Below are 27950 nucleotides of genomic sequence, written 5' to 3'. Positions count from 1 at the left end.
CTGAGTTCCATCCCCAGTGCCTTCCCCAGCCATTTTTTTTTTTTTTTTTTATGAGGGCAGGGGATTAAACCTAGAGGTGCTTTACCCCTGAGTTATATTCCCAGCTCTTTCATTTTTTATTTCAAGACAGGGCCTCCTTAAGTTGCCCAGGGCCTTGCTAAATTGCTAGGACTAGTCTGGAATTTGTGATTCACCTGCCTCACCCTCCCTAAAGCGGGGATTACAGGCATGAGCCACCTGGCCCTCCCTTTTTTTCTTGACAAGTTTCCAGGTTAGTCTTGAAGTCACCAACTTAAGTATTCTCCTGTATCAGCCTTCTGAGTAGCTGGGACTAGAGGCATGTCCTTCCATACCTAGCTTACAAACATTTTCCGTAGTCACATTGCCAAATAAGGGCCTTCTCAGATTTACCATGAAAATCCAAGACATTTGCAAACTTTAGAAATCCCAATTCAAATCTTGAAAAGATCTTGAAATTATACCTTTCAAGCAAAAGCATGAAGAAACTCTACATAAGATTCTTAGATTATAGCAAACTGCAATTGGTTTTGAGTTACCTAAGGCAAATGAGAATCAGAACATTGAATCCACAGAGATTCTAATATCTCACTCAGGCATTCGGATTCAAATGCAAATTTCCCCAAGAAATTGGTGGTTTTGCCACAGGAACCCTGGATGTTTGGGATGGGGCTCTTGGGTTATAATCTATTACTGTCACCATATTTTATTGCTGACATTTTCTCTGCTTTGGCCATTGGTAGCCCAATTTAGTTGCACTGCCCCATCCCCGTCATTTTTTTTTTTTTTAAACCCTTATTTTCTGGTCCCACAAAGGTGTTCCACCTTGTACTTACCTGCCCTACCTCTGTTTCCTTTTATTTAAACACTAGTATTTAGAAACTCAAATCTGGGCACTAGTTGTACTCAGCATTACTAAGGTAGCATAATACTTTTAAAACATTTAAGAATTAGAATGAACAAATCCAGGTCCTCAGCTGAAAGGTCAAAAGTCAGGCTCAGACACTATCCTTTCTTGCTGGGCAAAAAGGACTAACTTTTCATGAGTGACATCAACTATACTGCAAAAAGTTATTAAAAGAACTCTTTTTTTTAAATTGGTTGCTCAAAACATTACAATGATCTTGACATATCATATATCATACATTTGTAAAAGAACTCTTCTTTTTTTTTTGCCTTTCAAAAATCAAATCAGTTTTGCAGAGGTAAAATCTACATGCAAAAAAAAAAAAAAAAAAAAAAGAAAGTGAAAGCCATCCTGGTGGGCTGGGGATGTAGCTCAATGGTAGAGCACTTAACTAGCATGAGTGAGGTCCTGGGTTTGATCCCCAGCACCACAAAAAAAAAATAAGTAAAACCATCAACTTTAAGTTGTAGTGGAGCTTACAAGGCTATAGATACTTGTTCATTTTCATCAAGTATCTATAGCCTTGTAAGCTCCACTACAATCATAACATAGAACACTGTGTCACCCAGAAAGTTCCCTTATACCCCTTTGTAATGAGTCCCTTCCCCTGGTCCCAGCCCCTGGCAACTGTCCCACTGTTTGCTGTCATGGTTTGCTTCTTTGAGGACTTCAGATAAATGAAATTTTATATAGTGTGTACTCCCCTGCAAGCAGCTTTTCTTTATATAGCATAATGCTGCTGAAATGCATTACACGGTTGCATGGAGCAGTGTTCCACTGTGTCTACACCACAACATATTTATCCACTCACCAGCTGATACACATGAGTTGCTTTCAGTTTAGAAACATCATGGATAAATTTCTATCAATAATCAAGTATCTTAAGTTGTTATGTGAGCGTGTTTTCATTCACTGGGATAAATATAACAGTGAGACTGTTGAGTTATTGAGTTTATTTTTAATTTTATACAAAAATGCCAAACTATTTTCTAAAGTGCTGTCCCTGATTTGCATTCCCACCAGCAAGGAATGGAAATACCAGTTACTCCTGGGTCACCAAAACAATGGTATTATTAGTATTTTTAATTTAAGACATTACAGCAAGTGTGTGATGATGTTTCCTAGTGGTTTTAATTTGTACTTGTTCAATGACTAATGATTTTGAGCATCTTTTCATATACTTCTTGGCTATTCATATATCTTCTTTAGTAAAGTATCTATTCAAATCTTTTGCCATTTTTAATTGGTTGTTTGCTTATACTTAAGTTGTAAAAGCCACCCCCCATATGTTTTTATATATACATATACACATGCATATGTGTATATATATATGTGTGTGTGTCTGTGTGTATATGTGTGTGTATATATCTACATGATACATGCCATGTAGCAGATATGTCTTGCAAATACCGTCTGCCTGTCAATGGCTTGTCTTTTCATTTTCCTAGTGGTCTCTGAAGAGCAAAGGTTTTAAATCTTAATAAAATCTAACTTTTTTTTTTTTCTATTTTGGCTTTTTGTGCCTGAAGAAATCTCTACCCAGCTTAAGGTCACAGCAACTTTCTACTTTGTTTCTTTTACAAATTTTACACTTAGGGCTACAATCCATTTTGAGTTAACTAATATATGGCATGAAGGAGAGCGTCATTCTAGGGGTGGGAGGTATACATATACCCACTTGTTCCAACATCATTTGTTGAAAAGATTAATTTCTTTATTGAGTTACTGCATTTATAAAAACATCAGTGGGAGGGTCTCTCTTCTGTGCCTCTGTTGTACAGGTCTCTTCCAATGCCAGTAACACACTGTCCTGATTACTGTGGTTTACAGTAGATTTTCAAATGAGGGGGAAGAGTCCTTCAACATTGTACTTCTTTTCTCAAATTGTTTTCAGCTCTGTACATTTTTAGACTTTAAATTCTTTTTAGTCTTAAATTTTAGGACTGGTTTATAAATTTCTATGAAGGAGAAAAAAGCCTGCTGGGATTCTGACTGGGATCAGACTGTCTCTCCAGATCAATTAGGTGAACGATGACATCTTAACTGTTAATCTTCCAATCCATAGTCATGACAATTCTCTTCATTTGAGTTTTCCTTATTTCTCTCAGCAAGATTATCTCATATTTTTGATGCAAAACCAGTTTCTAGCTATTTGTTGATAACTTGGAGAAACAACTGATTTCTGGACACTGACCTTACATTCAATGACACGCTAAACATACTTTCTAGATCTAGTAACATTTTTGTTGATTGTTTAGGATTCTACAAATAGATATTCTAACCATGGACATGTTTTACTTCTTCTTTTCTATTTGTCAGTATTATATTTCTTTTTCTTTCCTTTCTGCACTAACTAGAACCTCCACTACTATGTGAGTAAAAGTAATGAAAGTGCCTTTATTTCTGATTTAAGAAGAAATCACCATCTTGTACCATTAAGAATGAAGTCAGAGGAGGATTGTAAGTTCAAGGCCAGCCTTAGCAAGTTAGTAAGGCTCTAAGCAACTTAGTGAGGCCCTGTGTCAGAAAGAAGAGGAAGAGGAGAAGGAGGAAGAAGAGGAGGAGGAGGAGGAGAAGGAAGAGGAAGAGGATGAAGAAGAGGAAGAGGAAGAGGAGGAGGAAGAGGAGGAGGAAGTAGTAGCAGTAGTAATAGTTGTTGCTGTCAGCTGTAGGTTTTATACAGATGTTCTTAAGCAAATGTAAAAAGCTCTTTTCTGTTGATAGTGAGCAAAGAGGTTTTGTCATAAGAATCAACTTCTGTGTATGCCAAAACCCCATAATAACACATTGGTGTTATTTTTACATTAAGCAGACCCATTAACTTTTTTTTATATATGACAGCGGAATGCATTACAATTCATATTTCACATATAGAGCACAATTTTTCAAATCTCTGGTTGTAGACATAATATATTCACACCAATCATGTCTTCATACCTGAACTTTGGATAATAATGATCATCACATTCCACCATCATTAATAACCCCATGCCCCCTCCCTTCCCCTCCAACCCCTCTGCCCTATGTAGAGTTCCTCTATTCCTTCCATGCTCCCTCTCCCTATCCCACTATCAATCAGCCTCCTTGCATCAAAGAAAACATCCGGCATTTGGTTTTTTGGGATTGGCTAACTTCACTTAGCATTATCTTCTCTAACTCCACCCATTCACATGCAAATGCCATGATTTTATTCTCTTTTATTGCTGAGTTATATTCCATTGTGTCTGTATGCCACATTTTTTTTATTCATTCATCTACTGAAGGGCATCTAGGCTGGCTCCACAGTTTAGCCTTTGTGAATTGTGCTGCTATAAATATTGATGTGGCTGTGTCCCTGTAGTGTGCTGTTTTTCAGTCCTTTGGGTATAGACCAAGGAGAGGGATAGCTGGGTCAAATGGTGGTTCCATTCCCAATTTTCCAAGGAATCTCCATTCTGCTTTCCAAATTGGCTGCACCAGTTTGCAGTCCCACCAGCAGTGGATGAGTGTGCCTTTTTCCCCACATCCTCGCCAACACGTGTTGTTGTTTGTCTTTATGATAGCTGCCATTCTGACTGGAGTGAGATGAAATCTTAAGAGTGGCTTTGATTTGCATTTCTCTAATTGCTAGTGATGATGAACATCTTTTTTCATGTATTTGTTGACTGACTGTACATCAGACTTATTAACTTTTAAAGATATAAAACAAAAATATCTTTATATTCACCCACATATTTACTATTCGATTCTGCCATTCTACATTCCTGTGTGCAGATGCACAATTGTGTTTGTTATGGACTTCTTTCTGGCTGAAAATTTCTTTCATAGTTCCTGGGGTGCAGGTCTTCTGTTAATGGCATCTCTCAACCTTGATCTGTCTGAAGAAGAATATGTGATACTACCCTGACAGGTCGCTGAAGCTCTGCTCAGTACTTCCCTCTGCCTTTTTCTTTCTGCTTTTAAGTGTGCATGGTGCCTATTTCTACATCTTCAAATTCACTGATATTTTCTTCTCTACTGATTACATCTAGTACATTTTCATTTCAAGAATTCTCTCTCTTCTGTGGAAGTTCCACTGGGGTCTTTTTAAATATCTTTTCTTTCCTTATCATGCTTATATTCTATGCTTTTAGAAACCTATGCACCTATTTATAAAAGCTATTTTAACACTATTATCTATTAGTTTTCTGTTATTTCTTTATTCTCTTTCTGTGATTGACTCTCTTCATTTTATGGGTTGTATTTTCCTGCTTCTTTATATGTTTAATTTTTTATTGAATGACAGATGTTGAGAATTTTTCATGCTGCTTCCTGGGTTTTGTTGTATTCTATTAAATAGTGTTGGATTTGTTCTGATACAAAATTAAAATTAGTTGGATCCCTTTGAGGCTCACTTTCCAACTATTTTTTAGAGTAGCTTCTAGACAGCTTTTACTCTAGAGCTAACTTAGTCCCACTACTAAATGTGATGTCCTTCAAGGATTGCTCCCAACAACCCATGAATTACAAGGTCTTTCCACACTGTCTCATAAAAATGCTAACTATACCTAACCCTGAGTGAGCTCCAAGAACCACTTAGATTCTCCTCCCTTGTGCTAAGGTGTTTCCAGTTGGAAAACAATTAACTATAGGCCTGCCTTGTTTGTTCTCCTTTTCTAAGGGATCACAATGTTCAAAAACTGTGGCTTAATATATTTTGTCCAGGTTTCCAGTTGCTTAAAGCAGAAGGATAACTTCAATTATCTAATTCCTGTTATATCACATTGATCAGAAACAAGTATTTTAACTTTTTATTTTGAAATATTTCAAAAAGACAAACTGCAAGAAATTCTATATACTCATTGTTCAGATCCCACAGCCAAATGTCCCAGTAACATGCTTTATAGAAAAAAGATCCAACAGAATACCCTTATTGTCATGTACATCTAAAAAGAACAAATTTTTTTTTAAATGTAAAAAAAGATCCAAGTCAGGATGACCCTGAACTTGGCTGACATGTCTCCATTGTCTCCTTTAACTAGAACAGTTTCCTAGATTGTCCTTGACTGTGGAGATGTGTGGCAGTTTTAAAGTGGGCAGGTCAGTCATTGTGTGGAATGTTCCTCAATCTGGGTTTGTCCAGTTTTTCCTTAGGATTAACCAGGTTTGACAGTTTGGCTGGAATCTCACAGAAGTGCTTCTGTGGTTTCCTAACTACATCCTATCAACATGGTACAGGATGACAATTTGTATCACTACTGATGATGTTAAGTTTGACTGCTTTATTAAGATGTTATCTGACAGGCTTCTCAATGGCAAAGCTACTTTTTTCTTTTTTAATTAATAAATGTTCTGTGAGAATATTCTTCGAGACTATGTAAAATCCCAACCATCAACCCATTCTTTTTTTTTAAAGATTTTTAAAATATGGACACAGTATCTTTATTTGTTTTTATATGGTGCTGAGGATCGAACCCAGTGCCTCATATATGCGAGGTGAGCACCCTACCGCTGAGCTATAACCCCAACCCCCATCATCTTTCTTTTTTTTTTTTAAAGAGATAGAGAGAGAGAATTTTTTAATATTTATTTTTTAGTTCTCAGCGGACACAACATCTTTGTTTGTATGTGGTGCTGAGGATCGAACCTGGGCCACACGCATGCCAGGCAAGCGTGCTACCGATTAAGCCACATCCCCAGCCCCATCGTCTCATTCTTACTCACTAGTTTTATCATCAATTGACTTTTCTGTCTGAATCAATGAGTACCATGGTTATCAATTAGTGATTTTCTAATCTCATCATTCTTTCTGTAGTTATTAGATGACATTCTACTTTAAGAAATTTCTTCTCCCGGGCTGGGGATGTGGCTCAAGCGGTAGTGCACTCGCCTGGCATGCGTGCGGCCCGGGTTCGATCCTCAGCACCACATACAAACAAAAATGTTGTGTCTGCCAAAAACTAAAAAATAAATATTAAAATTTAAAAAAAAAAAAAGAAATTTCTTTTCCCTTTTTATTCATCCATTTATTTTGAAAAGTGTGTACTTGAGGATTCCTGTTTTGTTTCATGGCATGTTATATTCTGTTGCCATCAATATATACTTTGATACTCAAAACTGTCCCAGAACTGGCCAAAGGGAACCCTTCAGGCTAGCCCCTGTGTACTGCTGACAGGGTACCATCATTCCTCAGACCCCTCTTCACTTCCTGGTGCACACCGCTGTTTCAGGGTTACTTGGTTCTTTCCTGCCCAGCCCTGCAGTCAGCACTTCCAGCAGCTCTGGCTCCTCTTAGTACACAGCATCTTTTCGAGAGCTGGGTACTAGCGGTGCTCCTTGTTGCTGGGCTGATGATCCTACACCTCCTCAGCAACAAAGCCAGGACAAACACGAACACACACACACACCCCATCTGTGTACTTCTCTTCCTATCTGTACTGAAAATCATAAATTCCACACCTATACTCCCCATGCCAACCTGGCCCCACAGGGCTCACTCTGGCCTCCCCCGTCCCATACGTTCACTTCCTTCTCCCACAGTGAGAAAACTGGCTCCCATCACCCACTACGCACTTACCAGCTCAGCCTTCTCTGTGAAGTGCCAACCTGCCAAACCACCATGCTGCTGCACTGGGGCTCTCTCCTCCTCCACCTGGCCCCTCAGGGCCCTCCCTCCCCAGTGGGACCTGCCTAGTGGCTTTCTCACTGAAAAGGCAAGCAGCAGGCACATTTTGCTTTTAAAACAGAAATATATATTTCTTTCTGTTTTGATAAAACTCAAGGATTGAGAATGGAGTAAACACTACAACTAAAACTGCAAGTACTGAGACGGAAATTAAAATTATCTCACTTAAAACCAGATCTATCTTCCTCAAAAAAATCAAACTTATGGTGGCTTGTCAGTTGGCACATTTAAGAATTTGAACAGTTTATTTTTCAAAACTATCTCCCAAAAGCTACCTTGTGCTATTTAGTATTCCTTTCAGTTTTTAACTTCAACTGCAATAAGCCAGGAAGCTACTCTGAATTTATGCATCACACTGTGTATTATTAAAAATTAATTTTCAATAAAACAACCTCTAATAAACCAAAGGATTAACACTAAATCTTATATCATAAATTGAAAGTGCCACTCCTTTTAAAAATTTCTTAGTTATCTTAGAATTTAATCATCTGCTATTCTGTACCTAATATAGTGTTGCTGTTGTTTTTTTTTTTTTTTTTAATTTGAGAGCTTGCAGAACCCTAAGAATTATCTGTGGACCCCTCAGAGTGAAAAACAATGTGCTGTAAGGTTAACACGGGCATGTGGGTGATCATCCAGTGCCAAGAGCCTGCAAACACAAATGCACACACTGAGATCCCACAGTGCAGCTAAGTTACAGGGTCAAAAGACCTACGTGGGGCTTTCTGAGATTGCCATCAACATAAATACACAGATTTTCAAAAGTTTCCTAAAGTCTCACAACTCTTGCCCAAGACCATCTCTGTTGACTCCCGCTGAAGGAATACTGCACCATTATTCAGTTATAATGCGTATTAGCTCAAAATATATATAAATAAGTGTAATTTCAAGCTCTTCTTATTGAATAGAAAAACATTTAAAGGAATAGCTTCCTCCATCACATAATACAGCCTCTGTGGCTTGCCTATGAGACAAACTCTGACACTCTAGAACATACCAGGTAGGAACTGCTTTAAAGCTTAATTCTCTAAGAAATACTTCCTGAACACCCACACTGCCTCAGCTCAGAACTCTGCATTTATTTTTTACTATTATTTTTTTTACTTCTCCACAGAATATTTTTTAAATGTGGGCACTCCTTCTGTTAAGAAATTGCTCAAATGAGACCGGGGATTGGGTCAGTGGTAGTACAGTGCTATGTCCAGGGACCTGGATTTAACACCCACTACCACAAAAAATAAAAAGAAAGAAAGAAAGAAAATTGCTTAAGTGTGTAAATGTACCATATTTTTAAAAAAATTTTTTTAGTTGTAGATGGACACGATACCTTTATGTATTTATTTTTATGTGGTACTGAGGCGCGAACCCAGGGCTTCACACATGTGAGGCGAGCACTCTACCACTGAGCCACAACCCCAGCCCGAATGTACCATATCTTTTAATAGGATTATTCCTAGAATTTTTTTAGTTTTTGTCAGAAAGTTGTTTCACTTAATTCTGTTTGTCAAGTATCCAGTTGAAAGGTGCCTGGGCCTAAAAGCAGACATCAATATCAGGCAAGAATTGATTAATGAAACTTTTAAGAGAAGTGACCAGAAAAGAAAGGCCTTGAAACCAAATAAAATTCTCCACAACCCACAGTCAGCTGTCCCAGGCAACTCCCAAGCAGCACCTCAACTGATATTACTAATCCACCTCTCAAACTTCAACTTTGACCACAAGAAAGGGAGGCAAATTGTATACTGCACTCATCGTCATCATCAAGATTCAAACAACGGGGCTGGGGTTGTAGCTCAGCGGTAGAGCGCTCGCCTAGCATGCTCGAGGCCCTGGGTTCAATCCTCAACGCCATGCAAAAATAAATAAATAAAATGAAGATATTGTGTCCAACTAAAAAATAAATATTAAAAAAAAAGATTCAAACAAGAGACATATGTAAAACAATCAAAGAACTGATTTTTTTTTTATTAAACACAAACTTATTAATGAAACTTTAGAAGCACCTTGTCTCTAGAACTGCATAACTACACCATGGTCCTACTGTTTACGGTTAACAAGCAGCTTGCAGAAAGCTGCTCCCACCCATTGTCCCTACAAAAAAATCACTGTCACTTCAGCCCAGGAAAGGCTGGGCCCTGGACAATGGAGCCTGTGTATGCTCTGACAATTTCACTGGGACTGCTGCAGAAGTAGCTAAGCCACCTTGCCTCACTTGATGGCACCACAGAAAGAGGACTGTTGGCTGTCCCATCTAGGTCCCACATGCTAACATGCACCTGGTCTCATCTTTCCTCTGCCCGTTTAGGGGGACAAACAAGAACTTCTTTGCATATAAGAAGTGTGTAATCTCACTTCTTACCAAAGAATGAGTTTTTAAGACAAACTCTGAGCAGGGAGTGGGCTTCCAGCACACTGCCATTCCCTAATGCTGTGGCTCAAGGCCAAAGGCAGGCAAGCATGGAGCAGATGGAGTCCTGGCAAGGTCTCTGCTGTCCCTGCATTAGCAGCATCTGCTCATTACTCAGAACCTTCGCCTGCTTTATCTAATGCTCCAGGAAAAGCATTTTGATTTGATTCATTTCGGTACGGTAACGTGCAACACAATTAGTGGTAAAATCAAACTGGAGGACAGCCAGTGCTGACAATCGGAAACAAGGCAGAAGAAATATGAGGCCAGTGGGTTGGAATTCAAAAAATCACAACTGTGGATCACCTTGCCAAATCTCCACACCCCAGGTGCATGTGCAGTGTTCCTACAGGGCACGGAAGTGGAAAAGGAAAAGGACGTAGGGATGACTTACTTTCTCCCAAAGCAATTTCCATCTCCCCTCTGGGTGAGATTTCTTCTGTGGAGAACATGGTACAGACCATGGAGAGGTCTCGATGACTACAGAGCTTCACTTTGGCACAACCAGAAGGCTGGAGTTCATTAACTCATTTTATTATCTTACTCTTCTTTTTTGTGAGGCACAGTCACAAATTTTATATGGCAGATCCCACAAGGTAAATTTCCCCTTTGCCATTTTTTGCCAAAGAAAAGCCAGTTCACTGATCCTGTACAGAAGCCATTAAAAAAAAAAAAATAGTGTGCATTTGATTGTTCAAATCCGTCTTTGCTCAGAACTAGCTATTCATGAATATGTTGACATAAATATCATTGTGCCAATCTTATAAACTAAAGTAAGAACAAAGGGAATGCCACCTGAGGTCTGGGGAAAGAAAGCAATTGCTCTTTATCACAGAAAAGAGTAACAGCCTGTATCAGATTGGTAGGATGCACTCAGAGAGGAGCCAGAAAAGTCAAGAACTCTAATCCTTAACATCTAAATGAACTTGAGACAAATCAAAGATTTCAAGATGAAGTAACCATCTTCCCAAGCATTATGTGAAACCCAAAAGGACAAGACAGACAAACTCAATGATATAAACGTAAACTATCAGACAAATCAACCGAAACACGAAGTATGAAAACAGATTGAAACACAAAAAATAATTTCATTTCTACAAGCTTGTAAAGGCAGCTTTCTGATAAGAGACATTGAAAAAAAGATCCCATTCAGATCCACATTTTCTACTAACCCACCAGGATAAATTCTATATGGATCAAGATTTATAGCCAGATGTGGTGATGCACACCTATAATCCCAGTTACTTGGGAGACTGAGGCACGAAGAATTGCAAGTTCAAGGCCAACCTGGGCAACTTAGTGAGATCCTGTCTCAAAATAAAAAATATAAAAAGGGACTGGATGTAGTTTAGTTGTACAGTGCCCTTGGGTCCAATTCCTAGTACCAAAAAAAGAGAGAAAGAAAAAGATTTAATTATTTAAAAAGTTGTAATGGTTAATGGAGAAAAAGAAGTAGCAGGTACACATATGAAAAAAAATTCAACCTCTCTCACTCTAAAAGAAGTATAAATTAAAACTATACTCAGATTATTCAGATACCAATTCTTATCCAGTTGATAAATACCCAAAAGTCTGAAACACAATTCAATGGTAAAACTGAGAAAATGGGCACAGTCTCACACTATGCACAATACCCCGTTTGCATTTACCCTTTAACCCAGAAACCACTCCTCTAGGAAACTGCTCTTCTGCCCCCCATGTAAAATGTCCTCTGACAGTTTTCCACCACAGCACTGCTAATAAGCAAGCGACCAGATGCAACACAAGTGTTCCTCAACAAGCCACAGTGCTTACATACGATGGGATGCCACGAGTGTGTAAGGGGGGGCCTTCCTCTGCACAGACAAGGGCCACCTTTCAAGATATGTTATGGTGTGGAAAAGCCAAGATGTGGAAGAACATATGGCAGTATGCTACCTTTTGTAAAAAGAAAAAAGTGTGAGGAATAAGAATAGATATTTATATTTGCTTGGAATTGTAATACAAAGTACTGGAAGGACATATAACAAAATATTGTTCTTTAGAATGGAATGGACAAAAGTGGGTGAAAGCAAGATTTCTCAATGTATAATTGCCAATATTATTTTGATCTTTGATTCCTTAATATATATGAATCAAAATTATTAAATCACAAAATAAAATTTATTAACCATTTAGAAAATTAAAATCAGCCACTAATTTCTAGAAAATAACATAAAACAAAGTCCATTCAAGAATAAATAATAGGGCTGGGGATGTGGCTCAAGCGGTAGTGCGCTCGCCTGGCATGCGTGCGGCCCGGGTTCGATCCTCAGCACCACATACAAACAAAGATGTGTGTCCGCTAAGAACTAAAAAATAAATATTAAAAAATTCTCTCTCTCTCTAAAAAAAAATTAAAAAAAAAAGAATAAAAAATAAAAAAATCAGAAATATGTAGGACCAGGCTTATTTCCTTAGCTTTTTCCTTTCAGTCAAGAAAAGAGAAAACCCAAAAAAGAAAAATGGGAAAACACAGGAATAAGCAATTTGCAGACAAAGAAACAGTAACAACTAAACACATAATGAAAAGGCATTCATGTAAACTTCAAGTAAAGTAAGGCAAACACAAGAACAAGGAAAGGCCACTTCCACATGTCAGACACGAGGGAACAGTCTCCCTCACATACGTTTGTGAGACTAGACTGGTGAAACCCCTCTGGGGAGCAATTCACAATATTCGTCCAAACATAAAACACCCCCAGTCTTCAACCCAGCAACCAGTCATTTACCCCTCGTGTACACTTACACAAGTTCACTGTGGTATTTGTTTCAGGATGCTGCTTGCAGCATTGCCTTTTTTTTTTTTTTTAATTAGTAGCAGGGATTGAACCCAGAGGCACTTAACCAACGAGCCACATCCCCAGCCCTTTTCATTTTTTATGTTGAGACAGGGTCTCCCTGAGTTGCTTAGGGCCTCACTAAGTTGCTGAGGCTGGCTTTGAACTCACGATCCTCCTGCCTCAGCCTCCAGAGCTGCTGGGATTTTAGGTGTGCATCACCATGCCTGGTGCAGCACTGCTTTCAATCACATCCTAAACAGCTCAAATGTACATCAACAGGGGCCCTAACAGATGGACTGAGGACAGCCACACAGAGCAACACTACAGGCACTAAAACAAGATGCTGAAAAGAGTAGAGAGGGAGCCTGCATGTAAGACCACGTAACAGCAGCACTTCAGCTTCTCTTCTGATATATTTCATATACATTTTTGCCATCTGAATTTCAATTATGATTTTAAAACCAAGCATGTGAAATATTTTGACAATCATTTGCCACATATTTACCAAACAAAACAAATTTTTTGTCATATCTACTTTGTTCCCCAATATTTCTGTGTAACAATAGGGATGAGGGGGATAAAGACAATTCTTATTAACAATATAAAACCAGGGTCTGAGGGTATAATTGAGAGGCAAGTGTAAGCTGCATATGCCAAGCCTTGGGTTAAAACCCCAACACCAAATGCACACACACCCAACCAGCAGAATACCTGAGTTATCACCTCAAGCTGTACCTTGCAAGTTCAAATATGAAACAAGGGCACAAATAAATTGAGTGCACAGTTCTAGAAGTGTCTCTGAGTTTGGCATTGCAAAAACAACACTAAAACCCCCTAGTACAATCTGGGATTCACAATCAGAATTCTGGATTTACTACTGGCTTCAATGTCAAATCTATTACTTAGCTGGCTTTAGGCCTGTTTCCCCATTGGTAAAATATGTGTGTACCAATGTGTATGTGGCAGCAAGAAGTTCTTAGATCATTCTAAAACATGCTAACTTAAAAGTGATACAACTTTCATATAGGTGTTTATATTTAAAAAAAAAAAAAAACCTCACTGATAATTTAAAAAATAGCAAACAAGCTCAAGCTGCTCTCAGACCGGTTTATAGAATTTCAGTAACTATAGATGAAATAATAACTATACGACAGAAGCAGCTCAGCTGAATTTCTATAGGCTGAAAAGACAAGAATCTATCTATCAACAGTGCCTACTAACATCAAACCAAAAGAAGAGCATTCACAGTGCTAAAATAATAAAGATCCAGCTCTAATTTTCATCCTTGAATGACATATAGATATAAAATTCCCCATTAGCTATTTCAGTTTTGTCCTCTGAGGCAACAGACAATGTCACACTGACTCTGAGGACATGCCCCAGCGCCCTGACATGAACACTAACATTCTGAAATACACTGCAGTCTACCTTCAGGCAAGTGGGGAGACAAGAGATTCAGTTTCCAACAGAGTGGACGTGAGGAGCATGAGTGGCGATCATACAGGATACCACGGCCACTGAAATGATTATTTCTATTAGCTATAATTACAAGTGTTTCATTACTTCTGTAAAAACTAACTTTAGACTATTCTCACCTAGTTCCATAAGCCCACAGTTGCTCACACACAAAAAGAACCCTCTCAGTGCCAGAGAGACAGCACATTGCTATCAAATATCTTGTATAGTATGTAAGTGCCCAAAAAAAAGGTAGGCACTGACTGTTATTTTTCTATTTCCATATTTGTCAATAGATTATCTATGCTATCCCCTTATCACTATTCCTTTTGGACTGAACAGAGGCTAAAGGAAAAGTAGGCCAAGTATATTTAATATTTTACACCAAACAAGTTATTTGCTTAAGATGGCTTGGCCAGCCCTGTCGTGTCTGGCACCAACGCCCAGCCCGACAGTTCCAGTAGGAATTAAACACCGGTTTTAATGGGTGCTGTGTTCCAATGCCTGCTAACGCACTGAGGGTTCCTCGCCAGCTTCTTCACATAAAGGCAGGAGTGAGTGTGTGTGTGCCCACGTGTGTGTGTGGAGGGATTACAGGGGAGCCAGCCACAGCTGCTTAATTTCTGTGAAGCTTTTTTTCCCTTCGGAGGGAGGAGGGCTGCGTTACTTACCATCCTCATAAGCTGCTACCGCCAGCGAGCTGTTGATCCTCACAAAGGAGACATATGGCTGCATTCCAGGCTCGTCCTCCTCATACTCTGATTCCAGGAAGGGGGCCACATAGTCCCAGGTGCGGGTGTCCCACACCCTCACTTCCCCTGATGTATATCTGGAAAAGAAGGATACACTTGGTTCCAAACTGGGATTGGAGAGAAAATGGGGAGGGCCTTGAAACAACAGGGGAGTGAGATCTGGACAGCAGGGAACACTCCTGTGACACTGTTTGGATGAGTAACTCCAACGCAGGAAAATGTCAACTGGATGACAGAAGGCTGTGAACACGGTTCACATTCTCACAGCACAATGGTGACAATTTCAAACAAGAAACTATAATAAGAAAGTGGGCATCGAGATCTCCTCGCTTCCCTTTTTATACTGTTAGAACCAATCTGCCACCTCAAGTTCTCCCACTAAAGGGCTCACTAGCAGAAATCTGTAGGAGCAAAGAGATTCTTTCCCCCCTCCCCCCCCCACACACAGCAGAAGGAGATGCTGCTGGGATACTAGGAACTGAAGGTCTTACAGGCGCAAGCTTTCTAATACCTCATCCATGCATCAGATCTGACTGATTAAAGTCCCTAAAGACTAATTGATTTGCTGAAACAATTAAATCTTGCCTTTAGCAGCCAGACAGCGCTACCTCCTCATAAAACACTCTTGTCTAAATGCACACTGATTGTGCCCTCTTGGAAAACAAGAGCACTTGCTTGGTCCTATCCCTACTGCCACTCCCACAAATGACCGTCTCCATTAAAGCCAGGTAGGGCCAGAACCTGCTCAGACAGGAGGCTCTTAGGGTAACAGAATGCCAATGATGAGTGGGGCACTGTCTGCACTGAGGGCTTTTTTTCTTTCTTTCTTTTTTGAGGTAGTAGGGATTTGAACCCAGAGGTGCTCGACCTCTGAGCCACATGTCCAGCCCTTCAGTTTTATTCCTGAGACAGGGTCTCTCTAAGCTGCCTAGGCTAGCACTGTAACTTGCAGTCCTTGTGCCTCAATCTCCTAAATTGATGGGATTATAGGCATGCACCACAACACATGGCCTTGCCACTGAGTTATTCAAGTTCTTTTTTTTTTTTTTTGATACCCATAGGTGCTGAGCCACATCCCCAGTCCTTTTTAATATTTTACTTAGAGACAGGGTCTCACTAAGTTGCTTAGGGCCTCACTAAGTTGCTAGGCTGGCTTTGAAATCACAATCCCCCTGCCTCTGCCTCCCAATTAGTGGAATTACAGGTGTATACCACCAAGCCCGGCCTTATTTAAGTCCTTTCCGTCTGTTACACAGGTTTAATACCACATGTAAAACAAGTGGCAGGAGGGTTAAGGTTGGAAGTAACTTTGAGTACCTCATGATGAGCCCACATCACAAAGACAGGCAGGTGATTCTGAAGAGCTTCAGTCTTCCTAAGGCCCTAACCATTCATTGTTCCTTCGGGGTTTCACTGTAGAACTGAACAAGATAACCTCTCAGATCTATTTAATCACTGAAATCTATGACATGACATGTATAAAGCAGGCACACAAGTTCAATCTCAGTTGAGATTTTTAAATAAAGAAAGAACACTGATTTGGGAGTGCTTTGTTTACATTTAATAGCTTTTCCTCCAAATTATTACTTTATAGTAAATGCCTATATTACACAATCCACGGGTTGTCCTGTCACACCAGCTCCCTAGGCTGAAGAACTTGCTCTCCACCTGGGGGATGGGGTCTGGAGATAACACGTGATGGCCAGAGATGAAGAGGAGAGATGTGTTTTCTAACATGGGCCTGCTGCCTCTCTGACCACTGAAATGCTCACAGAAATAAGCGTCTCACAGAACCCTCACACCATCAATGTCCTTAAGTCTGGTGATGAGAGAGCAAGGGAGGCTGTGGCTATCCCCCAGGCCAAAGCACACTCGTGGGCTTCCCAGGCTCTCCAGAAAGCTGTCCACATCACCCTCTTAACCGTGAACCCAACTCAAGAACACAAACCCCACACCCCACTGCATCAAGACACCGCACTCAACCTGACACCCTGAAAATGACTTGCGATGTTCTCTGGAGTAAGGCACTTGCTTAGCTTCAGAGACACTGAATGAGACATTTGAATTCCTAGACTGTGTGATTAGAGTCTTAAGGTTAAATTCCAGGTAAAAGGAACTAGTTAGTTTGGAAAAGAAAGGTTAAAGGATGGCACTGTCTCTCAGAAATACAGAGAAAGGCAAGTGAGAGAAAGAAGGGGAATTTAGATCAGAGAACTATGGATCTCTGAGGAGAAAAGAGTACTCAGCCAGGAAATGTATGAGCCAGGGTGGTTCTGAGTACCACACCACACCCTCAGCTTCCTGCTGCTCTCTGTGGCACCCCCTTGAGGCACAGTGGGAAGCACAGGGTGTCCAGGACAGGATTTCAGTGGCCCCAGCTGCAGTGCTCACCTCAACACCATCAGTCAGTCCCCCCAACACAGAGTGCCCCAGCAAAGCAACAACAAAACTGCAAAATAGCGGAGGGGGGGGGGGAAGGCGAGGAGAGCTTTAACTTCTGAATCAGACAGAAGGGAACTGTGAGATACAAACTGTTGATTTCTCACTTCAAGGGAAGAGGAGAGAGGCAGGGCAGGGGTCCCAGGGAGAACAGTGCTCTATTGATATCTAAAAGGCAGCTTCCTTCCCTGAAGGAAGCTGGGCACTCACAGTGACTCCGCACATGGAAATAAATGCATGTTCTCCTCCAAAAGCTCCCACTCACTGCCACACTAGCCGACTCCGAATTCCTTGTTTTTGTCAATGTTTTTGTCAGTCCCAGGTCACTGGTACAAAAAGAGAGAGGCCCCTTCAACACCTCCTTTGCCATGATGCACCACTGCCAAGCTGTTTCTGTTCTCCTTCCTAGAGATGGCACCCTGGTCCAAATCCCTCAACACTCCCAACTGTCACAGTCCCCTGTGTCTGAGCCTCTCCCATCTTCAGTCAACCCTGCTACGCCAAGCCCTCCAAACACCAGTGTTCATGAGTCATTCTTCAGGAAACACTGCCAGTTTTCCCAGTCTCTGTGCAAGATCATGTCCCCACCATGATCTACCTTGCTAGCAGCCTAGACTTGTCTCTATGACAATTATTTGGTGATTACCTAACTGTTCCTCTTCCTACTCTACTCACCTCTCAGTGTCTGAGACCAGGGTCTGGGTCTTGCTCACTGCTGTACCTCCATCAACAAGAACAGTCAGACCAGAACAGTGCTTGACACTCCAGAAGCCTAGGCCAAGTCTCACCTCGGAACACCTTAATGAATGAAGTCGGAATGACAGGGCCTCCTGAAAATCCTCCACAAGCCAGCCCCTGCCCTGCTCCCCAGCCACATCCTCTCCTCTCTTCTCCTCTCCCAGTGCCAGCCTCCAGACAAGGTTCCCAGCACTCAGAGGAGATTTTCCATAGATACTCATTGAAATTAACTCCATTTTTCAAGTTCAAAGAGCATGAGAATCACATAAATGTTTTGCTACAAGATAACTCAGGAGGTGAAACATAAAAGACTGACTCCTTTATTGAAGGGAATGGAGAATAAAAGACTGTATTTCGCAGGTACTGAGCCATGATGTGACAGCAGGCCATGAAGCCTAACACAAGTAAAGAAATGACAGCAAGGGAGTGAGACGCGGTGCTCATGAGCACACTCACGTTTTCACAACTGCACAACACTGGTTGTGGCAGAGGGGCCCGGATCTAAAGGAGCTTACCGCAGGCCAGGAGAAGCAAGAACAGATACTGAATGGAAGTAGGAAAAAAGGCTGATTTTTCTCCAGAGCTCCAGATGTCTTTATCGCTGCCTAATGACAATTACACTCAACCAATTAAGACACCACTATGATAGCTGCATTGTCAGTAAGCCTTTGGACCCCAATGTTGATGGCTCTAATTAGTGTCTGCAAAGTACAACTGCAACTAATACATTAGCTGATGTAAAAACACTAAAGAAAAACCAAAGAAAGAAGCCTTTCCACACGAGTAAAGATGTGCCCCAGCCTGTGGCACAGACCAGTGACACAATGAAGCTGTGTGCTTTCCCAGTCTTTTTCATGCTTGGCAAGGCTGAGTTTACCTCTAAATAAATAGGTCAGGGACCACAGCTGATTTTTTGTTGAAAGAACGGGAACAGAGCCTCTCCCAAGCTTGGCATGCCAGAGCCAATTGCCAATTTAAAATGATTTACCACCAAAGAGCTTTCATTAACTAGTAAGTTTCCAATAAGCAGACTGCTTATTTGCACTAAGAGGCCAGGAGAAAAAGAAGAAATTCTGTACAGCTAAAAATAACCTTTAGCCTTTCTTCTTGTTTGAATATCCAGCAGGGCTTCCATTTTGCTTCCAGGTGTCGGCTCTTATTTGCTAACAACAAATTTGTTCATGGCTCTTCATAAAGATGCGATGGGGAGGAGTGTGTTTTGATTTAAGAATGCTGAGAAATAAGGTTAAGTGACTTATCCAAGGTCACAAGAAACATTTTAGAGGCACAGCTGGGATCAAATGTGCCCAGGTTTTATCAATGTGCTGCTTAGCTAGCACACCACTCTGCCTCCTCAGATGACAGTGTCTTTAAACAAATACTGCTTTTAAGAGCCATCTCCATTTAAGTGCAATATAAGGAATTTATTGTTTTCAAGATTGTGACTCAGCCTTGCAGGACATAACCCCTAACCCTAACCCAACAATTCACCACTATATTTCAACTGGAAGGTGAGAAGCAGCACAGGAGATTCATCAGCTGGTAGCAGGAGCGTGGGGTGGGGCAGATCAAGCTGCCACACTCGCTTCACAGGTACTGTGTGAGGACATACAGAATAGTTGGTAACACTTACCCTTTATAGAATTGTACTCAAGCAGTCAACCTCAAATCAAGTCCCAATTCAATTCTGATCAGGCACCCACAGCAGCTTCAGGCCAGGGACAGTAAATGATTTGTGTGTTTTAAAAAACAAACAAAAATGTAGTGGCTACCTAGAGTCCTATGTTGAGAAGGATTCTGAAGCTATACTCCATCCAGTTCACCAGAAAAGTAAATGCTGTGGTGAATTATTAACAACCATGACTGGTTCAGGAGTGAGAAAAGGCAACTCCCCTGCCCCAATCCCACCAAGTCCTGGTCATCCCTCCAGACTCAGCTGAAAACCACTTCCCAGGAGGGACCTGGCCTGAGGCTGAGTATGTGTGAGGTGCCTCTCCGGTGTGTTCTGGTGCTCCGCTCTCCCCCACTCCATGCTCTCCCTAGTCATATCTGGTCAGCCTTTTCGCTTCTCACAAGCAAGGAATGCCCAGGAATGTGTAGGACTCATCCATATGCTGATGTTGATGGAGTAAAGGGATCTGCTGACTCAGCCTAGAAGCTGGAGTCGGTTTAAAGCCTGCTGAGCAATCAGGCAGAGGCCCCTAAAAGTAAAGTACCCACATTCTAAGAGATACTTATGCCCTCAGCATGTAGAGGTTTTAAGAACTGTTTACTTATTCCATACTTTCTTTAATAATATCAAAGATCACAAATCAACTAAAGCAAAAGTATTTGCTTACTATTTTATATAAAATATGACTGTGTTGCATTATGCAATTAACAAAATGAACTTAATCCCACAGTGCAGCCATTCTGCAGAAATGCACTACAGCAAACATCGAGTACGGTTGAGATGCATCAATTGAAAAATAATGAACGTCTTAATGGACCTTACGAGATACGTGCACCACACACTTAAAACTGTTTTCCATACATCTTGGTTAATCACAATCAATAGAGTCAGAGTCAATGATGATCATGCAGTTACTATAGCTGTGGCCCTTCCCTTTATTCCTTGGAGAAGCAGAGATGGATAAATGCAGCCATGAGTTCACCAGTATTTATTAAGGATATTCTGGGGCTCCTTCATTAAAGATATAATAAATGTAATGCTCTACTCAAGTCACTTATCAATATCTTACCTCAGACTTATTTACTAGAAGAGCATATATACCTCACAGCAGAAAATAAATAAGTAAAAATAATTTTAAAAAGAGGTCCCTAACGGGTAATGATCAAATCCCTTATGGGAAACAGTCCAGTGACATAATAAGCAGCAACACAAAATGCATACGAAACAAGGTTGAAAGAAAAATTGTAAAGAGAAATCGTTTTCTAAAAAGGAGAAAGCCAGAAAGCATGTCCTGAGTTACGTATAAACATGGGTGACATTTATCTAATACAGCTTCATCCCAAGCAGTATTTAGAAAGTGTTTGTTATCTCAAGAGCCTCAGGGCAATCCACAGGCATTACGAAACTAGCAGTTTTCTAGGAACACTGTGAGTTCCTGAACAAAAAATATTTTCAAATTCAGGGTAACTATATACCATTTCAGATTGAAGCCTCTTTTAACACTTTGGAATGCCACATGATCCACATAAAGGCACATTTTTCAATTAGTGGGAAAAATGGAGGAAGAAATGGCCAAAAGCAAAGCACTCCAAAAGTGACCTTAGATGACTATGTTTAAACGAATATTTCCTAAAAGTTTTTAATTGTAAAATAATGATAAAATTATTAATGTTAAAAGTATTACAAGGGGCCTGGGTTGTGGTTCAGTGGTAGAGTGCTTGCCTAGCATGCATGAGGCACTGGGTTCAATCTCTGACACTACATAAAAATAAAAACAAATAAAATAAAGGTATTGTGTCCACCTACAACTAAAAAATATATATATGGAAAAAAAAAAGCATCAAAAGGCAAACTAAAGCTATCAAAGATTCAAACAGCAGTTGATCCCCAGGGCTGCCAAAGGGAGGGGGAAAATAAATATATATTGAACTGGGTCATGCCTGGCAGCCAAAGCAACAGCCAGAGTTCATCAAGTTGTCTGAGAGGGTGGGGGACGGAGGGAGGGAGGCCTTTTGTTGTACAAGTCTTCTCAGGCACACTTGCCTCAAAGGGAATGAAACAAAATGGGACAATTAAATATTTTTAGAGAAAGAAGGAAGCTAAATTTTTGCAACATTAAATGATAAATTCTTCCCTCCAATTCCATTTGGTAGAGGAGAAACCTGAATAAAGAGTCACTGATTCTTCCAGTAAGGATAGGAGCTCATGCTGAAAAGGCAGATCACGGTAGAGGAAAACCAGGGGGCAAGCATCTAGAAGTATTGAACAAACTTCATCATACAGGTTGCTTAATATATATTTTAAACCAAAAGAGGGGAAATTGATCCTCTCATGTGAAAAGTTAAAAAAAATATGTTTCTTTATACAAACTGAAATGCTCCAGATGTATGATTTTAAGTAACAGTGAGGAGGGAGTTTATTGCAAAACACCACCATACTTCTGGGCATCTGATAAAAGCTTCTGTGAGCTATTAGCTTAATGGCAGCAGAGCTGGCACAGGGCCTCCAAGGAGCCCAAGGCTTGCCTCTCTTCCCAGGTTTACCTGGGAAGCTCTCCTTTACTAGGTGGCTCTCCTTCACTACTTATGGCAAACCCTACCTGACACCCCCCAACCAGGTCTTGTACTGTGACCTTTCTGAACTCATGATGTCATCTGTTTGCATCTTGTAACTTCCAGAGTGCAGCTGGGGAAAAGGAGAACAGTCCAAGCATCACAAATAGAACAGGGATGTTGTCGGTCATGCCCCCTTTTCTTCTATTCTTTTTTCCTCAATGAAAAAAAAAAAAAAAAGATGTAATTTTATTTTGGTTTTGGTGTTGGGGATCAAACCCATGGCCCAACATATGCCAGGCTAATGCTCTGCCACTGAGTTATACCTCCAGTCCCAACACATAATTTTTAAAACACTTATTCTAACTGTTGTCACTACCCAAAACCAAAATATAATTTTTTTAAAAAGGAGCAAAGACATATTTCCCAATCTCTTGTTATCAACCAACTTTCTAGATAACATCTCTTCTTCTAAAATACACAAAAAACACACATGAAACCTCATTAGCATTTCAGGGAGCCATCATATCACACAGGAAATGCAGACAGATGGGGTTTTGATAGAAAGTCAGGTGGTTTATTCTGTACTATTGAAAGACTTTATTTTTAAAAAGTATTTTTTAGTTTTGGATGGACACAATACCTAATTTATTTATCTTTACATGGTGCTGAAGATTGAACCTAGTACCTCAAACGTATTAGGTGAGCACCCTACCAGTAAGCCACTGCCCCAGCCCCTGACTGAAGACTTCTAAACACAAATTCTTCCTAAAGGAAGGTCACTGCTATGTCTCAACTGCTCAGCTACAGATGAAGGAACTTCTGCTAATTCAGGCATTTTCTGGGATGCTGCTTAGGGTGGCAAAGTGACCAGACAAGACCGCAAAAAGGCAAAAGGAAGGGCTAGAGACAGAGTGCAGGCAGGCCAAAGGGAGCCCAGAGTGCAAGCTCACCGCCATGAGGAGTCTTCATTCTACATATTTGAGGTTCCCAGATTTCTAGGTGCCAGGACTGGCTTCAGGCCCCGAGGGTACAAAACTGCTGACTATATGGTCTCTACCTTTTCAAGATGGTGCAAACAACAAGATCCAGCACTGGCAGAGGCTCAGCAGGGAAGTCTACTCGTTCACTGAACAAAAGACCACCAATGATCTCAGAGGGTTCAGCATTATTTCTGGCACTGACAGGAAGCAGGGAGGTCTATGCAGGAGTGAGCTTGAGGGACAGTTTGTGAACTTCAAACCACATGGTTAAACTGGAAAGAAATTGAGGGCTATGAAAGCATTTAAAAACAATTTTTTAACCTGGAAAATCATAAAAATCAATTTATCTAAATCTAGTAATCCCATTTATGGATTTTAGCCTACGAATGAATATAATCTGGAATGCAAGGACAATGGAAAAACTAACTCTTTAATCCTACACTCTTACACAGAATTCAAAGTTTCTACAATAACACGTGTCTTATAATTTTCAAATAAAGTATACTTATACATACACGCTTTAAAATAAGAAAAAATATGCAAATCTCTGTATATAAAATATTCACAACATTATAGAAATATATGCCACCAAAAGACATTTGGTCAAGAGACCACATATACATGTGATCCTAGTAGATTATATGGTCTACTGATGTCAGTTATCTTAGTTTGTATATGTCCATTCTATAATATTTACCAACAAAACATTTCTCAAAACATACCCTCATTGTTAAACTATGTGAGACTGTATAATACAACATAGGAAATAACTTTAATGTCCACTATTAGGGGAACAAATGAGAAAATTAGGGTATAATTATTCAAGGAATTTCGCAACCAATCAAAGAAGGTAATGCAAAGTAACAACATGAAAAAAATCTCACCAGCTTAGTGAGGAGAAAAAGGGCAAAGATTTAATAATGCAGGCTATGATTATATTATTTTAAAAAAATGTATAGAAAAACCAACTAAAAATCAAACCGTACACCCCAGAGATAACAACAGAATAAGTTATGCTACATGGTAGGACTTAAGTGGCTTTCTCTTTTCCACTCCATAATATTTTTACAAACGAACATGGTTTTAGCTCCACTATTATTTTTAAAGAGAAAAGAAAGATGCATACCACCAAAGAAAAACCAGAATGACACAATAATAGAACAGCTCGAGACTAGCAAACGAGGGCTTTGTGGCGGTCTCAGAGGCACTCGGTGCACACACGCCCTGCTCTGCCTCTGACGACTCACACAGATGGGTGTGAGGTTCCTTCCAGGTTTAAAATCATATAATTTTTTAAGTTGAAACAACTAAGAAATTAGAGAACAAACAAGAGAAAATGGGCATTCTCCAGTTACTCACTGTAATGGAGTATATAAGAGGTGGAGGAAGGGGTCATCTGTATATTAAATTTTTGTGCTTATTCCAACAAAATAGTACCCAAGCACTACAGAGCATGTCATGGAATATTACAGAGCACCCCTAGCTAAGATGCTCAGAAATTACTAGAAAGCAGATCCATGCTGTAAAGTTCAATGTTATTTCTGAGTGAAACAATAATTTAAAAAAATACTGAGACAACAAAGCCGCATGGTTAGCGGCTCTAGGTGCTGCAGCTAAGCACGTGTCCAGGTGCTGTGAGAGGAGCAGCGCTGGGTGCAGGGCAGCTGTTTATTAGGCTAGAGTGCTATGGAAACCTATGGGAGGATCACGGGCCTTAAACGACAGGGACTGGGTTTCTGCTCAGTGTGGTGAAATGTTGTGGAATTGAAACAGTGGCAGAAGCCGCACAATCTTGGGAGTTTACCAAAAATCACCCAATTTTCCACTTTGAAAAGGTGAATCTTACAGTATGTGAATTACCTCCCAGTTTAAAAACAAAGATGTGATCAGAGATGACTAACTAGAACAGCATGAAAAAACCCAAAGTGTACTTGAGGGGAGTAATGAGGAAAAAGGTAGACGGGAAACAAATGTCAATGAACTCTGCACATCAGGAAAAGATAACCACAAATTTTTCTTAAGATAGGGAAGCAAAGACTCTTGGACAAAAAACTGCAAGATCAAAAGCTTAAGAAATAATGTCTGCACATGGCTGAAAAAGCAAGCACAGGTGGGTGGGCACAGCCACATGACAGGTGCTCCACCGTCTGTCAGTGAGTTCATAAGTGAATGACTAAGGTTCCACTGACTGGGTCAACTGTGAGTCCAACTGCAAGAAAAGTTAGCCCAGTCCTGTGCAACTTGACTCCAACCCTAGGACATTTACACAGAGAACTGAAAAGATGGAAAGAGCAAGAAATATTGCAAATCTTTGCTCTCCACCAATTTGTGAGATATATTTAATAGGTTTAAATGCAAAAATGGTTTATAGTTACATAAAACAAAACTTCTGAACAGGTTCTACTTGGGTAAAAAAGAGAAAAAGGAAAGGCAGAAGGGAAAGGAAAAGAACATAGGTAAGTACAAGAGAAAGCAAGGTGAGGTGGCATGTCTCTTTAAGAAGCTCCTTGGAGATGCATAACTGCAGAAGGCCTGGTGAATACAACATTGATTGGGAATGAGGTAACCACAAACACCATCGTCTCAAATGAAAAGGGATTCGAGAGCTGACCCAGAAAACAAGCATCGTAACCACCAGATAAAATTTTAATGATAAACATGAGATGCTCTACATACAAGCAAGATTGAAGGATCCCATGCTAAGCCATCAACACAAGGTTCTTAGAAAGAGGAGCCGTGAGGAGCCTCTCTGACCCACAGCTCAAGTTTCATCTTATCGATCCACAAAACTCTGCCATTGCTGGGCTTTATGCTGCCTAATCTGCAGCACTGAACAGACCTCCAGGGACCTGGGAGGCAGGGAGGCAGGGAAAGGAGGACTGGCACCTGGCCTCAGAGACCATGACCAGAAACAAAGTTGTATAACTGGCTTTCGGGATGAAAGTCTCTCCTCTATTTCTAATCTCTTTTTAGGACTGTTCAGTCCAATCTCAGCATTCTATCCTCAAGCATCTTCTTACACAGGCAGAGAGAGACTCTTTAAGTCAGAAGGATATAAATACATTATGCAGTAGCCATTGACTCTCAGACTTGGGGGATGGAAGCACCATGCACAACATGAGCTCTGAGGTCCACATTTCAGCCATGAGGGGCAGAAGCCTGATGACCTACTGATAACTGGATGGAAGGAATTCCAGATTTTTGACCCATTAATCTTTCTAAAAATAACAGTGCTACAGTTCTCCCAAGAAGGACATTAACCTCTAAATTATAGCCAGTGAAACAGAAGCCAAAAAGAAGTGTTCCTCCTGGGTATAGCTTGTTTAAAACAAATAATTTTTCAGGACATGGCATATCATAAAATATTTAAATAATCTATTTGGAATTTCAATTCAAATAGTGCTCTTCAAGGAATGCTATTTAAGGAAAGTTTTTTTAAGAAAAAGTCTAAGCCAAGGTTGGTTTTGGTTTTTGGTTTCCTGTAGGTAGGACCTTCACTGAGGCAGCTCAGCTAAAGCCCATGGAGACTCAGAAGTTTAAGGGTTTGGGTCTTCACATTTGGGCATACAATTTGAGATGGTAAAAGCATACAATCAAAAGTTTACAACTTCAGACTGTAGTTCAAGACACCTTCCTAATCCACAAAGAAAATTGATCTTCTTATAGTTCATTAAAGAAATACATAAATGCACCTCTGTAGTGAAACATGAAGAATTCATGAAAGTGGTTTTTGGAACAGAAGCCAAAGGAATTTACAGAAGCTAAAATTAAATTTCTCGGCCATGGAGACACATAAAAAACCTAGTTCCAGACAAGTTAAATAGCAAATACATACTATGTGGTGGGCAAGGAAGATTATGTGTGGCCGCAGCCCTTCCTCATAATAAATGCTTCAGAACAAGAGAATAAGAACAGGACCTGATTGTGCCAACACTTATTATTCTTGCTTGACTTTTTTATGTCTTCATAAAACACAAACTGTTTGCCTTAATGAAAATCTAACATAACATGCTATGAGAGTGATTTAAAAGCCAGGAAAGACATATTAAGACAAATGAATCACAAATCTGCTCCACACTATTTGCTTCTCTCTACTTACTACTGAGCTCTCAAATCCTAAAGAAAAAAGTCAGAGATTCTCCTCCCTACGCACAGCTGTCACTGGGGAAGGTACATGCTCTCACAGGAAGATAAGGTCACTGTGCTCAGAGGGCAGTTCTTGAAAATGAAAGGCTGTAAGAAGAAGAGCAGTAAGTGAAAATTGCTTGGCTTACCCAGCAATGACAACACCATTGTGAGAGTGCACATCACATAAAACCGCGTCAGGAATGTGTTCCAGCTCACTCACGGCACCTTTGCGATTCTGTGTGAGAAAAAGATGCAGTTTATATTATTCTTACGGCAGCCAGGAGACAAAGCACTTCACCTTCACCCACCTTCCACAGAGATTTTTCTATGGCATGAATTGCATTCAAGTTATCTGGGCATTCAAAAGGACAAAGATGGCAACTAATATCATGTTCGAGTTACCACATACATCAAAGACACTGAACCAGAGGGCAAGGTCATGTGAGATGCTGGAC

The 27950-nt window shown here is 40.3% G+C and overlaps 1 protein-coding gene across 1 annotated transcript in view; it reads right to left on the bottom strand.

The window, feature by feature from the left end:
* Fbxw8 (F-box and WD repeat domain containing 8) overlaps window positions 1-27950 on the bottom strand; it is a 111026-nt gene that overhangs the window by 50362 nt on the left and 32714 nt on the right. The window contains exons 4-5 of the mRNA XM_076855167.1: window positions 27642-27730; window positions 14903-15060 (exon numbers count right to left, since the gene is read on the bottom strand). Of these exons, the coding sequence (XP_076711282.1) occupies window positions 14903-15060; window positions 27642-27730 (247 nt within the window). The remainder of the gene's footprint in view (window positions 1-14902; window positions 15061-27641; window positions 27731-27950) is intronic.

The sequence above is a fragment of the Callospermophilus lateralis genome, chromosome 1 (assembly GCF_048772815.1).
Source record: "Callospermophilus lateralis isolate mCalLat2 chromosome 1, mCalLat2.hap1, whole genome shotgun sequence".
NCBI classification, from domain to species: Eukaryota; Metazoa; Chordata; class Mammalia; order Rodentia; family Sciuridae; genus Callospermophilus; species Callospermophilus lateralis.
This window is presented reverse-complemented; position numbering and strand designations above follow the sequence as displayed.